The sequence below is a fragment of the Pipra filicauda genome, unplaced genomic scaffold (genome assembly GCF_003945595.2).
Source record: "Pipra filicauda isolate LSUMZ 115617 unplaced genomic scaffold, ASM394559v2 scaffold39_size4671491_pilon, whole genome shotgun sequence".
NCBI lineage: Eukaryota > Metazoa > Chordata > Aves > Passeriformes > Pipridae > Pipra > Pipra filicauda.
The window spans coordinates 1,991,517-2,009,996 of NW_024104531.1; the positions used below are offsets into that span (position 1 = coordinate 1,991,517).

General features: G+C 35.2%; 1 protein-coding gene across 1 annotated transcript in view; it reads left to right on the forward strand.

Moving 5' to 3' along the window:
* The window catches only part of DACH1 (dachshund family transcription factor 1), a 379,725-nt gene that overhangs the window by 167,625 nt on the left and 193,620 nt on the right, over positions 1-18,480 (forward strand). The window contains exon 3 of the mRNA XM_039385172.1: positions 18,301-18,462. Coding sequence (XP_039241106.1) covers positions 18,301-18,462 — 162 coding nt within the window. The remainder of the gene's footprint in view (positions 1-18,300; positions 18,463-18,480) is intronic.

Genomic DNA, 18,480 nt, shown 5'->3' on the forward strand with positions numbered 1-18,480 from the left:
CTAAACTTGATTGCCTATCTGTTAAAGGGAGAACTTATATTCATTTTTTGTATAACAAAGATGTACCTTATAAACCTTAAAAAACCTTCATATATATATGATCATTAGACTACAGATTGCTTTTATTTTATTTTGTCAGTGTTTCGAGTCTTCTAATCCATATTTGCCTACTGTGTTTCAAAAGGGAATCAAATTGGTTTTGTGGTACATTAATGTTTTATGCAATATTCCATAGAGAACATTAAATCAAAATAAAAGAAAAAGGTTGACCTCTAACACTTACACCCATTTCTTATGTCAAGCTGGAAGATGTTGAAAGCCTTATATGGTCGTAACCCTTCTATCTAACTGTGACCCTCCTTAACATTAAGCAGGTGACTCGATTAAACATAAATCAGGCATAAAATGCCCTGCATGAGGCAGGACAGTGAATCAAGCAAATTATCAAATGGCAAAACTCATTCTGTGCTCTGGGCAATGTAAGCTGCCAGCACTTATACATCAAAACTTCACTCAATGTAAGATTGATTTTATTTTATTTTGTTTATTTTAATTCCCTACAGCAAGCTGTGTTAGTCGTGTAAAGCACTGTCTGCATCATTGCGTTCCTAAGAAATGTTTTTATTGTTTAGCAAAGACCAATCACAATCTTAAGCAACGTAATCTATCTAAGACTAGATATGCTGTGCTCTGTAGTGGGTCTTAGTGATGTTGATATTTTGTGCAGTAATACCAGAACTTAAGCTTCTGTGATTGTATAGATTTTTTTTCCTGTTTGTTTGTATGTATACACACACTATCAGCTTTATCAAAAATATGAGCACCAAAGGGATAATGTTATAAAATTAAATCACCAGTAGCCATTGAAGATATTTCCCAGTTTCAGTGAAGATGCTGGGATTAAAGCATGTAAGTCCAATCTTAAGGCAAGAATGAATTTTTATGTAAGATGATACATGTCTTCCTTTCACAGTTGCTTTTTATGCTGCCTTAAAACATGTCAAAATAATCCCCAGCAGAGGAGCCTAAAAGGAATGTCAGCTCTGTGGTTATGTAAATCAAATTGAGTGCTTTACAGCAGGTTTAAGATTTTTATAACTCAGAAGTTGTTAACAGCCAGCTGGTTTGTATCTGTTTTTTATGGTTATTCTTGTCATAGGCAGCCTCCACAATTTTTAATTATATTTTATGGTATGTGTTTTCCCTCCTCTTGAATCCCACAGCCACTCTTTGCTTCAAAAGATATTTTCCACTGGGAAGTGGAGAAGCATTGCTTTGGGACTCCATCATTAGAAATACTGTTGTATAATTACCTCTTGGTAACAACAGAGGAGTGTGACTCTTCCTTGCAGATCTTTAACTTTCTAGGATGGAAATATGTAGTATTCTGCACACCTGGTGAGGCTGTGGTGCCTGCAGCCCTTATCTCAGACTGTCTTCTGCTTTTAAAGAACTGATTTGCAGTTTTTATTGCATTCACAATGCAAATTTCTCTTTGCTTCACACTTCAGATTTGAATGCAGGCTTTGTGCTTTGCAGATTTGATTGCATTCCATGTTCTGCATCACCAGTTGTTTTTGTAACATATGTTCTCAAAAATGCCGTATTTTTAATTTTTGTTTGGTGACAGTAGTAGCGATACTGGACAAACATAATCTTTCAAGTGTTTTTATAGCAAGATAATTTCAAGAGTACAGTCTGGTTCCCATCTGGAGTAGAAAAATTTTAAAATATTCTGAGCACCCTGTTGGAAAATAAAACACCATTCCTGACAGCCTGAAAAGCCAATGCCTTATTTTTTGTTAGACTTTGAGAAGCTATGAAATATTTAGTTCTGTATAACTGGGAAGACATCACCAGAAACTATGCATTCTTGAATGTTTTACAGTGTTTTGTGAGTGTCCTCCCTCCACCAAAGGAAACGGACTGCTCTTTAATTGTCTTTAATGGTAGATCCTCCTATTGAAACACCTCCTCTCCTTGCAGAAGTAATGATGTAAGAGTGAGAGTCTTAAATAATTGATCACACAGAGAAAACTGTTTGTTAGATGGTTAAAAGACTGTTAAGCTTGTCAACCGTAAGATAACAAAGACTATTATAAGATTTCTTTTCGGTGAAAAAATTTAGGTGAGAAAATTAACATTTGTTTTTAGTTAAAATCTAAAATGGTTACAGCCAATCTCACTTGAATAGCCTATTTTGAAAGTGCAAAGGAAATAATATATGATTTTGTGTTGTATTCCAAGAATTGATTTGTGTAATCCAGTTTCATTATTTTAACAGACTGAAATCAATACAAGTATTATCATCATACCTAATATATTCAGACATTATGACTCTATAGATCTTCTTGTATTACACAATATTATATTTAAATTTGAATGTTAAGTGTTTATTCTGACCCACTTACGGTCTAATGCCCAGTGTCAGCAGCTTCTGAACTTCAAATTCAAATATCTCTCTCTACTGCTTTGGCTTCATATTAATTTCTAGGAGCATACCATGTAACTTAACATAAATACACAGGATAAATACTTATGAGAATTAGCCTATCTGGTAGAGTATTATATTTTTTTAGTATAATTCAGTGGGAAATTCAAACATCCTCAAAACAATTACCTTTAAAAATACAAGATTACTGAAAATAAAGTTTGAATATTAGTAAAAATATACTGATCTTTCCAAATATATTTTGGACATTTTATCGTATTTCTTTTCAATTTCTTCTCCCAATATTCATCATATTTAATACAGTTTAAAATGAATATGGAAATAATAATAACAAAAATAAAGAAGATACTGCTTACAGATGCATGATAGAGTGCAATTAGTGCAGAAAGTATACAATAGGAATAGCATATACTAAAACTGCAAGATACATTGTATTAGTTTTAAAAAACATATTATATATACATAGATGCATAGTATATTATTTTAAAAAGCACCACCAGAACAAACCAGGAAAACTTATAGATCTTAGGTTTGCCAGATTAGGTGCATGCAAAACGTTTCGTGTTTTAGGCATTACAGGACTGCAGCTACAGTTCATGGCTTCACCTCCCACTTACCCCAGGCAGAACTAACTGCCTGTATTTGCCAACCACGACCTGCAAGAGTAATCATCATTTCTTTCTTCTCTAGGGCTGTTGAGGAGAGCGTGTGCTATTTAATGATATTTATTTGTTCAGGGTTGCAAAATATATCTACAGATGATAAACTGGAAACTAGAACTAATATATTGAATTTTTAATTGCTTCTTGTAGCCATTATTTAACAATTTGAAATAGAAATAATTCTGTATTGCATGAACTCTAAGGCAGTACTGAGCCTACCCTAAAGGCTGTGTTTGGCTACCAATGAAGCTCTGAGAAAATGAGAGAATACCTGAATATTTTAATTAGGCAGTGTTATTTCAAAGAAGATCCTCTTTGGGTGTTACTATGTGGTGTGCAGTACTTGATCTGCTTGGAACAATTCATCTGAACAAATAAAATCATACAGTTTTGACTTACACTTATATACAAAGTTTCTGTAGTCATTATACATGAAGATATTTCAGAGAAACAAAGTCTATGCCAGGACTGAGTGAACCAATATATTTGGAAAATGCATCAACAGCTGAGGAGGCTGTTGTTCACATCAGGCTTGAATGCATTAATTTATGATAGATGGACCTTTGCATAAGAATTTTCCTTAATGTTATTACTTCTCTGTTTAAAACAAACATTGATTTTCTCCTTTTGTGTGTGTAAGGATTAGAAACAAGGTTGAGAATATGCTGTTATGAAGTTCTTGACTCAAAATTAATGTAGAGATAAAGAATTAAGTATTTTCATACTGTATCCTTGAACAGGTAAGCTATTGTAATAGTTCTCAAATATACACCTGTTTTTTCCTGTCAGTAAAGGATGGAAAGATTATTAGATAATCATATTGTTCCTTTTTCTTTTTGGGACATTTTCTAAAATATGTAATGGCTTTATGGTACAATTAGATTAGAACTATATTTTTTTATCCTTAATATCCTGTTTTTCAGAATACGACTTCCTTTACAGTCAACAAAAAAAAACTAGTCACATTTTACAAACATAAGGTAAAATCATTATATTCCCTTTTGTGATTGTCAGTGATTTAGGGAGAGTATATTTAACATTTAACTAGTTCAGGTAGCAATGAAAGGAGGGAGATTTTTTAAACTTTATTTTAATAAAGCCTCAAGTAGCTTTCGTGGAATTAAGATTTTTTGAAAAATCATCAGAAATTGAGATGTGTTTTGATCTTTTTTTGAAAATTGCTAAACTATTGATCTTATGCCCTTCCTGCTTCAGAATTTGAATTGACCATATGCCAACTTGCATTTCAAGTTGGTAAAAAACTTGCATCTGTTAATTTGATGGTTTTAAGAAAAACACTACAGTTAAATTAATAAAAGTGTTTATTTCCCATTCTTTCTCAGTGTTTCCTGGGCTCAGAAGTGCTTTGTGACCTTTTAAGGTGCATGGTAAAATTGAAAGCAATGTTTCACTTTCATAGTCCCTTTGTGGATTTTTATCCGTGTACACCTTACACTGAACTGCTGACCTCACTTCTTAGGCAAGTTTAGTTTGCATTTTATGGACTTTGTTTGACTTTATAGATTTAGAATAAGGGCTGACACCAATATTAATGTATGCCTGGCACTTTCTTTGTTTTTATAGCTTGGTACAACTCATGGTTGATTTATGTTGATAATGCTTCTGTAAAGTAAGGAAGTGTTATCTCCATCTAATAGGTAGAGGGGAATAAAATTAAAACATAGATGACATCTGATGCTTCTGGTAATATCAGAATTAAAATTCAATAGCCTCCAACTTCTTCTTCTCTTGGTATTTTTAGCTAAAGGTGAGCTATTTCAAAACCCATCCAGATATTATTCATATATTTTTCTTTCAATGTCTCTTCAGATTCTTCTTACTACCAAGTGTGGCTTTCTCTGGAAGGGATGCTTGGCACATGTGTTAAGCAGAGGTCTTGTAAGTGTGGGGTAATGATCTTTCTGGATTTAATTTACAACTAACTGAAGATAAATTGTAAGAAAATGGCAGACAAGAGACTCAGACCATCAGCTGTCTAACCAAGTGACTGACCTAGGGGCATCTCTAAAGCTGCCAAAATAACTGTTCACAGAGTCTGTCAAAAAGCCAAATCCTACTGTTAGAAAAAATACCTTCCATAATTTTGCATCTTGGCCTTTTATATGAACACATAGGATGAAAAAAACAAAGTTAATACATGGTGAAATGTATTCTGTTGGTGGCGTTCTCCAGATATTATTGCTTCTGTAGACAGTTTTGTAAAACAGTGTTAGTGAAGGACTGATTTGGAGAGAGACAGCACAAAGGTAGAAGCTTTGCATTGGACTAAAGTTTATTTTTTTGGTGTTTATATGGTAACTTGAAGTAAAAAAAGCTCGCTAATATCTCTTTTATAAAAGGGTAAGATTGAGGCGAGCTGCTGCTGTGATTAGATGCAAAAAATACTTGATCCTCTTCGTAAGGTTGGTATTTCATAGAATGTTTTTTGTTGGAGTGGACCTTAAAGATCATCTAGTTCCAAGCCCTGCTGTGGACAGGTACACATCTCACTAGACCAGGTTGCTCAGAACCCCATCCGACCTGGCCTTGAATGCTTCCAGGGATGGGGCATCCATGATTTCTCTGGGCAGCCTGTTCCAATGCCTCACCACCCTCACAGTAAAGAATTTCTTCCTAGTATCTAATCTAAACCTACCCTGTTTCAGCTGAATGCCGCTGTCCTGTCACTACATGCCCTTGTAAAAATCCCTCTGCAGCTTTCTTCTAGGCTCCTTTTAGGTACTGGAAGGCCACTATAAGGTCTCCCCAGAGTTTTCACTTCTCCAGGCTGAACAGCCCCAGCTCTCTTAGCTTATCTTCATGAGAGAGGTGCTCCAGCCCTCTGATCATCTTCGTGGCCCTTCTCTGGACTTGTTCCAGCAGGTCCATGTCCTTCTTGTGGGGCCTCAGAGTTGAACACAGTACTCCAGCTGGGCTTTCACAAGAACAGAGTAGAGAGGGGGAATCACTTCCCTCAATCTGCTGGCCATGCTTTGTTTGATGCAGCCCAGGATACAGTTGGTTTTCTGGTGTTCTTTTAGTTTGACGTAGGAATGTCAACTGTTCATTTAGGAGACTGGAATGAATCCATCCAAAATTCCTGTATATCATAAACGTTGTAGGAGGCAATCTTTTTTCCATGCACTGAAGCCATTTTATAATTAATTTTGTTTTCCATGCTCTTTGATATGAGCAATATCAATCACTTATGCTTGAATGGTAGCAGTTTCCAGCAAAAGTAGAACATTTCACTAATATTCACTGAAGTTTTCCTGCCTTGTAAGCTTTCTTACAAAAAAACACGAGAATGGAAAAAAACTACTTGTCAATATTTTTCTTCAAAACCATGGTCAGTTGAGACAACACTATACTGCCACTTTTGAAATGTGGTTGCCGTAGTTGAGAAGGGCAGGATGTCAACAGCAAAGAAAGAAAAATGTAAATAAAGTCCATTTACACACACACATTTGATCACAGTACTGCATGGTGCATATATGGATGTCTCTAAACGACATGGCATCTTTATTAAATATTGTTGCTGGAAGGACAGAATCATGTTGATTCATCTGCCTTTATTATATGAAACCTCACTGTGTACTACCCATTGGTTAGTATGCAGCTTAGATAAAACACAGTTCTCCTGGGGCCTGTTATTGCCTTTGAAAATCTGTTTTGATAGGTGGAGGAATCACTCTTTTTCAAGCTTGGCAAAGAAATATAGCATGTGACTAATACATCCAATTAAAGAATAGAACAAACATAGAGAATGCTAAAAATGGCTCAAACTTCTGAGCAACTGGCAGAAAAAAATTCTTTAATTTTTATGGGCTGTAAGTGCATCGCAGAATTAAATCTAACAATAGGTTTGCATCCATTTAAAAGTCAATTCCTCTGTTTGCAAAGCTGAGCATGTGTTTTAAGATGTTTTAACTAGCGATTAAGAATTCAATTTAATATAAGAAATTGCAACAAATCCGGTAATTTTCTCTCATTTCCTCTAAATTTTATGCATGCCATGGACATGTTTCAGAGCTAGTATGTTCTTCACTTTGGAAAATGGCCAGCAGTTTTTTGGGCTGTGCAGTGACAAATGTTGATTATAAACCAACATTTTATACTTGTAATCTTATTACCTATCTCTATGTCTTCCGAAGTGACTTCAAGTCAACATTAGTATGAAATTACTAGAATGGTGTTCTGATTTCTAATATAAAGTAACAATAATGATCCTTTTCTATTTTATCAAATTATTCATACGTAAAATTTTAGTCTAGAAGTTATAGTGTTGAAGACTAGTAATATCTAGAAAACACAAAGAAATACACATACACTATACAGACTACTGATATTTTTAGTTGAAGAATCAATTCAATTAGAGTATTAGTACTTCCATTGTTAAGTACTGAGGTTGCATCTTGTAGTTAATTGAAGTTAGATTACTTGTGACCGGGATAAAAATAATGGGTTATTATCCAGATGTTAACTGAATTTTTGTCAGTTATTTCTGTTCCTCACTCTGTGCTAAGTGTGCGGTCCATCTTGCCAATCTGAATGTCAAATAGGTCTAAAACTTGAAATTTTAGCAATGATCAGAAAGAAGGTCATAACCTAGAGAAATGAGAAATTAGAAAGCACACATCCCATCTCATGCTTATGCGAATGTTGAGAAGGTGGAGGAAAGTGATTTCCAGTAACAAATAAATTTGTGAAAATCCAGATCTGTTGATATGCTGTTCATTAATGGCCGAAGAAAAGATTATTTAAATTATCTGCTGCAAATTATAATCTAGTTCTCCCTACAAAATGGGGAATCTGTGAAATAACTGTTGTCATCATATTTTGTCTATTGACAGATGCTACCAAGTTGAGAGGATCATGGTAACATAAAACTTTATCTTTCACCAAGTATTGTTAGAAGTGAACATGTAATGTCTCATTTATGTAGCATATCATGAGAATTTCTTAGGTTTCTGCCACAGACAATATTGGGACTCTCTTATGCTTGAATATTTGGTGACCTTTGAGTATTTATTCATAGTGAGTTAGACAGGGGTACCAATCAACTGTTGGCTTCAAAGTATATGAAGCACTTTTGGAAGTGATACTTATGATCACATACGTAAATCTGCAGATCTTCGTGATATAGACTGCAATTATACCAATATGGTAGGAATTGTAGAAAAGCTACTGCGTGATTGTTTTCGTATTACAACTAAGTACAATAATTATGTATGCATTATTAATATCATGTTTTCCTCTTTAGCACAGTTAACAGTCCTCAGATGTTTATTTTTGCATAGCAGGCAATTCTGAGGTACAAAATAAAAGTATCCAGAGTTACTGTATGGTAACTTTGCGGATGTGAGAGAACTCCTGTGATCTGAGGTGATAATTTGGCCATAGAATCAAAAAATTATAGAGCCAATAAAGTTGAAAAAGTCATCCAAGATCATCAAGTCCAGCCTTTGACCAAATACCACCATGCCCACTAAACCATATTGCAAAGTGCCATGCCTACTCATTTTTTGAACGCTTCCAGGGATGGTGACTGTACCCCTTCCCTGGGGAGCCTTTTCTGATGCTTAGACACTCTTTCAGTAAACAAATTTGTCCTAATATCCATGCTTTGACAGAGTGCTGGGACAAGACACAAGTGCACATCAGGCCACTGCTATGCCATAGTTTGTATTGGAAAGAGATAGTGTGTCTTCAAATAGAAAAGACCAACACAGTGCATTTGTCTAGTGCCTTGGTGAGCACTCAGGGTGCTGCCTGTGGGATTTAGTGTTCTGTTACCTCCTGCAACAAGTAGAGGAAGGATATAGGTGAGAGAGGGCTGTCTGTGACAGTTGACTGCCTTTTCATCTGAAAAAAAGGAATACACAGTGTTACCTGTAAGTCGTTATCACAGCTACTTTGTACGGTATCACAGTTCTGCATCACGTACAATACTCTGCTATCACTGTGCTGTAATAGTACATTTAGCCCCATGCCTTGCCTCTGGCACAGCGTAATGCATAATGGATCTGACGAAACTTAAAAAAGAACAGAAAAAAAAAAAGAAAGAAAAAAAAAAGAGCCCCAAAGCCACAATGCAGCTCTTGAAGTTACAGCACTTCTAGTGAATAAAGGAACGAAGAAGGAGAGACTCTCTTGACCCTTACAGGTGAATTCATTACATTTTGAAACGTGAAGATTCTCTTACCCAAGTTTCTGTGTTAAAATAAGGGTATATGTATCTGGAAATAACCAGTGAATTTCTGGGATTTTTTTCCAGCATTATATTGACTTCTGCCATCCTAATTCTTGTTGCAACCTGCTTCACTACCAATAGAGAGAGGCAATCAGAAGAATATTGTAGAATTTGTTAGTGTTATTGTATTATAAAGGTTTCTTTTTCTGGGTGGGGAGTGGGAAACATTATTTGCTTTCAACCTAAATATGACAAAACAGGATCAAAGTTGTTCTTTAAAGGTATTTTAGGGTTTTTTATACGTGTTGCATATTTTTACTCCATTAGTGAATAGTCTTGGGGAAACTGAAAATATCTTAAAATAGTGGTTTATATTTTAAAGATTTATTGAAGGACTACTCCTCTAATGAGCAGCTGTGATAATATTTCATCTTAGTTAGGGAAGGTGATTGTTTGCAGCTAAAGCCCTGAATTCCTTGCCTTCTCTTTTCATGAGTAGGATTAACGGTGTTTTTACTTCCTGGGGATGGCAGAAGACTGACTATTCTTGTGCACTGAAAGTGAGAATCTAATCTTGCTTTCTTGAGGCAAAAATGTTGCTTTAGGACCAAAGCCATAAAGGCCACAAAGGCCTTGATAACACGTTCAGTAAATATTAGTGGGAGGTTTCTTCAGTGTGTGGACCCAGTGCAGAGAATAGGTCTCTTGTGAGCTCATCCATCCCACCAGAAATCTATGAAAGCTAAAATTGCACCGCTGCGGTCCACAGTTAAAATCTCATTTTATTCTGAACTTGTTCTGATGCCACAAATACTTATAAACATGAATAAGTTAAATGTCACTCACATGATTAGGCATTTGGACTACAGTGGGTCTACGGGAAAGAATTTGCAAGAATTCTGTTTGCAAGGCTAAGCTCCAAAGTTGTAGGGAGATGTACTTCCACGGGGCCATCAGACTGCCTCTGCAGTGTTTAGGTATTAGTTTAATCAAAGAACTGTGTGCCATTACCCCAGGATCTGTGTCAAGCTGTGGATTAGGTTTATAAAAAAAACTACAAAAGCTCCTGCTGGTTGAAAGATTATGAGTATTTAGCTACATTACTGCTCTTACAGGCATGAACACGTCCTTTCAGTAGTTTTGAATTGTAGCACTGTTACAATTAATTAATTTTGTTCATCTAGTTATAAATTAGACTAAAGTTAAAGGCCAACATTTTATTAAATACTACTGATTTTCTTATTGGTTTTGGCTGTATAACTTTAACTGTAATACACTTCTCTAAACTAGTCCCAAAGAGTATATCAATAAAAGACATTGTAGTTAGTAAAATCTAAGAACATTAAATGAAGAAAATTCACAGAGCACCAATAACCACCAGTAACTGTCATTATGTTAAACCTGTTAATTTCCCCTAATAGGGAGACTAGTATTGTAAGAACATGAGATAATACACACAAAAAGAAGAAAAGAACTTCTGTTTGTAGAAAGTGCAGGGAAATTTTTCCCATAATAAGTCATTCTATTAAACAAGAGCCATTATTGCACTCTAGCAGTACAAATGTAAAACAGAAAGTCGATTAGGAACCAAGCATCATTGTTAGCATAATATATTGTTTATATGTAAATATATTTTGCCTTCTCACATATCTTCTTTTTTTTTTTTTTTTGGAATCGCATGCTATTCAGTTAACGAGATTGTGGATCAGGAAAAGTATTTTTTTATATTGTTCAAAGCTGACCTCTGCTTTTAAAAGGCTTGATCTGCACTTTTTCATCTGTTTAGAAGCATACATTTTTGGTTAAGAAACTGAAGACAATCTCTTTGTCTTTTTCCTAAGCTGGGGAGGTTGAGATAAAAAAGAATGCCTGCTTTAAAAGTCACACATGGCTGTAATTTAAGATTTTTTTTACCTCATTGTCCATAACAGTTGAAAGAAACCTTCAATGAAAGTTTATTAACTAGGCCAATGCCTGAGGCAATAAAGGTTCATTTATTACCAGTTTCTTGGCTGTTTTTCTTCTTCTATTTTTCCGTTAAACTCATAGTGTAAGATAATACTTCACAAAATTAAACCTTTGACCTTCTGTGGAGTTAAGTCGCCTTTGATTAGATAAAGTAACAATTTATGGTCCAGCATGAGGTTGCACATGAAATGAATAATGCAACAGAGTGAATGAGAACCGGGAATCTATTGCTTTTGAAAAGATGACTGTTGTTTAAGAAAGAATGCGCTTTCTTAATTGTATTGTATTGATGCTGAGTGCATTCAAGTACGATTTTGAACTGTTACTGAAAACTGCGGTATAGCCAGGCAGTTATGCAGCATACATTGTTTAATTCTGTCACAACTGCACCAAGCCAATAATAAATTCATAGATTACAAAATCCTGTTAAAATAGAACAGTTAGTAATTTGTTGCGGTATTTGAAATGCACTGTTTGATTTCACTTTTTACTCTTCTGTACAAAGGAATAAACCCTCAGTAAAAAATAACTTGATGGAATGTAAGTCAATCATCCGTTAATGGCAAATATTGGTAATAAAATAATTACATTTACATATTTTTTGAGCATTGTTGAAACTGCTAGTAGATCAAATTCAAAAAGTACAGTCAATATGAAGTTTTGTCTGCTTTTATCAAAACAAATCAAGAGGACATGACTTGGACCATGTTTTATTTCTACAACTGTGTTATTAATTGTGGAGGCACATTTTAAGTATAAAGATTTTTAGTTTTGAAGATTGCGGAGGAAATTTAGCTCTTTTGCTTCTTTATCTTTAATGCAATACCCAGACCTCAAAATTCATATTGCAATTTTGAAGTAGTTACAGGAAAAAGGTCTGATTAGGCTGATGAACAACAGATGGTTTGAGCTTCCCATACACTGGTTTTCTCCCAGTGCAAGACTGACAGTTTTCATTTTAGTTGCACCAATCTAAACTGTGGATAACTTTTTTTCTAAGTATTCCTTCTTTAACAATATTTAAAGTGCAGTAGTTATTTCACTCTTTCTTTTTACATGACATCTTTAATAATAGCCCTTTAAAAGTTATTAAAAAGTTATCTGGATGAGCAGTTTAGCTGAACCATTCACATTCATCAGGAAAATACAGCTAGAGGGGCCAGACAAGAATTTTTTGATTATCCCAAAATAACAGGTACTGAAATTTTAGGGTAAACCAGTCTTCTTGTATTGGATCAATCCAGACATCTTAACAGAAAAAAGGCTTCTGCATAACTGTGAGATCCCAGATCTACATGGTACAGAAAGAATTCTACTAGTGAAACTCAGTATATTTTAGGAGACCATTACGGTTTAGTCTGAAGTTCTCCTTTCTGCAATACAGTCTATGTAATCAGACCTCTGTCCTCCTGCAGATTGCTTTCCCCTTCTTGTTTTATGTATCACACTATATAAAACACCCATTAGATCAGAGACTAAGGTTAGGATCCTATTTCATTTGAAATAACTGGGCAGCAGCATAATAAGCTACCAAAAACTTGTACCTGAACTGCTGAAACCCACGAAACCAGTGCAATAACCCAGAGTGATCGGGGTCAAGTCCTAGGAGGTAACCCTGCCTTTCTTTCTCGGGCAGAGTTTTTCAGATTTTAGTAAGAATTTTGCCAAAGTAAGAACCTCAGTATGAAATCTGGAATTAAGTCAAGAAAAGATATGAATTATTTTCAAGTCAATACCATTGAAATAAATATAAGAAAAAGGATTAAGCATTAATTTGAAATAATGAAAGGAGTTCTTTCAGAATTTAGAGGAGATTTGGACCTCCTCCCATGCGGTGAGTAAACCGTTTCTGCAGAGCGAACTTTCCAGCAAATAAATGAAATTAAATGTAACACACTGCTGACAGTCGTATTTTGTTTTTCTGCCTGTTCTATGATTACAAAGGTAGAGTTTCTTGAAAATGTCCAAGTCCTAAATTACTCAATTTTCTATGTACCCATGAATTCATATATATATATGAGATAGTTGTATTGAGGAAATTAATAATTATTTATTGGAATGACTATTAGGAATTCTTATTACTCTTAGGCATAGTTATGTGAAGGAATTTAAAAGTGAATGAAGAAAAATTACTTAACTAATTTTGTAATTTGTCCCAGGATGAAGTTTAGGCATACAGTTAAAAATGTTTATTTTGAGACATATTCGAGGCTGAAAAAGTTACACTCATAAGTCCTTTTCCGTTTTCCTTCACAAATAAGGTGCACTGTAAGCTGCTCACATCTGAACTTAAAAAACTGAAAGTTTTAAGAGCTTTCTCTTAAGGCAGACAGGGAATAGTGTATATTATATATAAAATAGGAAGACAGAAACCCTGGATGTGATTTAGTGCCCACCAGTAATTTGTACACATTTTGAAAATCTGTCATGATATATGACAGCTCTCTCAGGCACTTTATATTTAAAACAGAATTGTTTTCTGAAGATGCTTTGTTTTTTTGTCATTGTTTTCTGTTCCATTCATTCATTTTTCAGCATTAGAGACCACACATACTGGGCATACTTCTGGTCTCATTGTCACCCACGAAATTCTGACTTCAGTAGAGTTGTATGGGTGTAAATTAGACTAGGACTTGGCAGGAAAAAGCTTGTGATTATATTTGGCAGAGACAGCAGGCTGCAACTTTATTAACATAATTAACAGCTACAAACACACCCAACAGGCCAAAGTAATCTAGTGACGGAGGAGAGAAGGTCTTAGTAGGGAAACGATCCTTTGCGCTCTCTTTTGGTGTTCTGCTTCTTGATCCTGAGTTCCTACTAGGGCTTGGCGAGCACTCAGTTGAGCTGTAATTCAAATTCATCGGCTCCTGCAAGACACCTTGAACAGACTTTTGCTGATGAGTCTATAGGAACTGTCAGCAGTACGGAGATTACTTCAGAGGTGTGATGGTTGAATCGAACTTTACTTTCTGATGTTTTGCTTTTTGAATTAAATTGTTGGACAAGATTAATTGCATGCAGTAAGAGATTTAAATGAATGGCTTTATAAAGCATTAAAGTTCTAAGTATGTCACATGGGAAAAAAGCTGTAAGGTTTAAATGAATAAATGTATTTAATGCATAAAATGTCTAGGCTAATTTTTTAATTCCTTTACTAACATCTTTTATTGAAAAACCATACTTTATTCATCCATCTTAGTTATACTGCTGTGGTTGTGGTAATTTAATATTCCTGCTCTTTGCTAATCTTCTGGTTCAACAGAAGTAAACAATAGGTTTCATAAATTAAAAATACGCTCTTCAGAACATGCTTCTAAAGATAAAAAACAAGGCTGTAAACATTTATGACTGAAACAAACTAGATTGTTCAAATACTGCCATGATGTATCATGTATATCAATATGGCACTGATATCAGTTAGAATGCAAACAAGGTTTTAAATGATGTGCCCCTTCATTTCAGCTGGAGAATCCGCTTTACACCATCTGCCTATCAGATGGTTAGGAACCAGGACTGCGTATTAATGCCACATGTTCGATTTTCATTCCTCTTGTAATGGTTAGATTCATATTGCTAATAGCTGTGCGTGAGCACTGTCGATGAAATTTGTGTGACGATGGAGTGATGAGATATTTATAAAGTGCCTGTCTCACTGCATAATCAGCAGGAAGAATGCCAGACATAAACAACTTATCAATTTCAGAATATTAATGACAACTATCATTGACTTTAATTCATTGAATATTTTGGCCTGGATACATTTTAACTGTTCAAATAAATATTTGTGAAGAATAAAAAAATACCTAAGTGGTTGCTTGGTGTGATCCTTACTTCTTTGATTTCAGTTGCCTTTCTGGGTCCCATCTGATTATCTCATTTTTGAAGATAAAATTTCTGAAGTGTAGAGAAGTGTGCACCTTGGAAATCCCTTGGTTACTTATTGTAGAGTAAAGTGATATTAAATAATGTTTAGGTCAAAAGGCTTTTTCAAACAATAAATTAAAAAAAAAATCCCAAGTATTTACTTAGGTATATACCATAGTAGAACTTTAAAGTTTAGTATTTTAAAATATGCATATAGATACATAGTAGCATGTTAACTTTTATTTATAATATGTTTATCTGCCTATACTAATGAGATAAGAAAGATAAGTCGGGCTCTGTGATGAAGTCTTGTCTTGCACCATACCCCAGTATACCACAGTGCACCAGTGGCTCTGATAATTGGTGATGGGAAAAAGTAGCAGTAAAGGAGAAACTGCTGTAGGCTGGAAGGGCTGTGAGGAACAACATTAGGCTAAAATTCTGAGGATTATTCCTTACTCACGTTTCCCCCTTACTTACACCGATGCGTATATGAGACATGCATTTCAGATTCCCATAGTTTAAATTAATTTCTGTATAGCAAAGTAATCATTTCAATCACTTCTGAGGCTATATGAGAGAAGCCATGAAATTAGTCATTTAATTTCTGCTTTTTTAAAGTATCATTTATTACGACAAGCTTTATCTTGCGAAAATTGTACTACAGAACTATGCAATTTGTATTTTAGTTTCTCAGTCCCTATCCAAAGTGAAGCATTATGGCCTGTTTTGTTGAGAAGCACCAAAGCATACTTTTTTTGCAAATTTTGTAGCAAAAGAGAGTTTATATTTTAGGAGTTCTGCATGCAGGTCATTATCCCAGTGAAATATAATAATTACGGGTGGGCTCACAAGTCCTATGTCCAGCATCTGTTTAATATGTAATTTACCCCAATACTTGGAAGCACTTGAAAACTGCTGGCGTAGAAGTATAGTTACAACCTAAAGCTTGAGGCCTGCTGTTGTATTCATTGAATATAATGTATTGTAATATTCCTCCAAAGGATTGTTCTTTAAAAATACTAGTTTTAACTTGTCAGTGATGTATACATATATTAAAAAAGGAAGTATAGGTTATTGTGTTGTTTAATGAACACAGGATGCAAACCAGAGTTCAGAGGTGCACCATCCCTTTTTCTGTGGCCAAATTTAGGGACTGTAACCAAATTTGTGTAATGTATAGCTTCATATCCTTCCTCTAAGGTAAAAATATCATTGGAAGCAATCCATGTTATTGTCAATACCTTCTTAAGATCAGAACATGCACAATTTGTACTAGTAGCAGAAGCTAAAATAAAAGTAAACCCTCATATTTATCCACCTTCTCATTTGACTTTTGGCTTTTGATACATCTTCTATCTGAAACAGCAGTTTTCTAAATAATATTGATCTGTAATTACTACTTTTTTGGTAATTCTCGTTGCACTTGGAGGTGTTAGAAGTCAGCCTGTGAGGAGGGTCAGGAAGCTGGAACTGTTTGCTGAACTTTATGTGGTCATACAAAGAAATAAGGGAACACAACCTTGTATCAAGCTGCCATATATTCAAAAGCATCTCTTCTGCTACCTCATTGATCTCCTGTTGTCCGTTCACCTTCTGCCTTCTCCCAACTAGAATTTGCCTTCTGTCCCTCCCCATCGCTAGCCAAAACCATGGCAATAGTGAACTTGTTTTCCATGTAAGGAGTCAAAGGAGACAGAAGACCCTGGGAAGCAATGGTAGTAGCAATATTTATCTCAGCAGCCTGGGGATATTTGCTTATTTGGTCTTTCCTGCTAAATTGCACTCCTCCTATGCTAGACAGCAGCCTTGGCCCACTAGAATAGTAAATTGTGGAGTTAATTCCTCTTGAGATCCATAAGACACTTCACACATCTCAGAGTAGCTAAAAATCAGACAAGCGGGCACACCTTTAAACTAATTGCAGTGGGTTTTTCGAGCCTTCTCCATGGTCAGGTCAAGAACCTTGATTCAGAATGACTGAGGGTCTATTCTTCTCTTGTGGCATCACATGCTGAGGGCTGAGATTGCATCATTCCATTAAACTTACCTGCTTTCATACCTTCTCTTTTATTTCTTAAATTTAGTTCTCTTTCATTTCCATCTCCACCCCCTGCATCAATTGGGTGGGGGAGGCAGCTCTTGTAAAGTTTTGACATTGACTTCTCTCTGCTGGCACCCGGGATGGGGGACATGGATCTGAGTAGGTAGCAGCAGCGTTTGGGGACCACAGAAGAATTACCCTGCCTTAGGGAAGAGGGCAAAAAATTATGCTTGTGACTTTGATTAAAGGCTGCATCTAATTTTGAGTTATGAAGGCATTACTGGACCATTTCTCTAACTGCTAGTGACAGAGAGAAACTTTCCTGTTTTTGTTGAACATTCTTGTAAATGACTGGATGGCAGAAATTTGGTTTAGTAGGAAGAGCGCTTTGGTTGCCCACGGGTGGCTTTGGAATTGGGATTAAATGGGTTTAATAATTCCTCTTATTGATAAATACCTTAGATTTATGATTACCATAGATTTATAATTTGAATTAATTCTTCATTTGGTCATAGAAATAGATGCTGAGACAAATGATATGCAGTGGTTGGGGTTTCCATACTGTAACCATTAAATACCTTAGTGCCTTCAAGTCTGAAAAAGATGCTTCCTAAGTGATTACATCTCCTTGCTGTTATATATGAATTGAGAAATGTCTGAGTTCTATCATCTGTTACTACTAAATAGAAATTATACCCATTTTTTCTCTTTTCTTTAGCGTGTCAAACATTTGAGAGCTAAAGATTTTTTTCCTAAGTACTGTTACCTAAATGTTCACCTATTTATAGTCAGACACTCAGGACACCATTTTGAAGCTAAATTAGATTTTTGACTGCATGTGTTTGTAGCTGTAGCTAGTTATGATTGTATTATGGATGCAGTTACTGGATACCAAGTTCAGGTTTAGGTCGAAGTATAGCAGTAATTATCTAAATATGATGAGAAATATTTTACTTGAAAAAGTGGATAGTTTTCAAATCCAAGAAAAAGAATAATACTCTGCAGTGTTCTCTGTTCATTACATAACAAGCATGAAGAAAGAATAACAATCGTAGTCCCTATAATGGAGAATAATAGAATAATGTATATTAAAGTTTTTCCTTCTTCTTTGCAGGTCTGACAGCAGCAGCTGCAGCAGCAGCAACTGCCACCAATGCTGCCATAGCAGAAGCAATGAAAGTGAAAAAAATTAAATTGGAAGCTATGTCCAACTATCATGCGAATAATAACCAGCATGGAGCAGACTCTGAGAATGGAGATCTGAATTCAAGTGTTGGTAAGTTTCAGACACAGC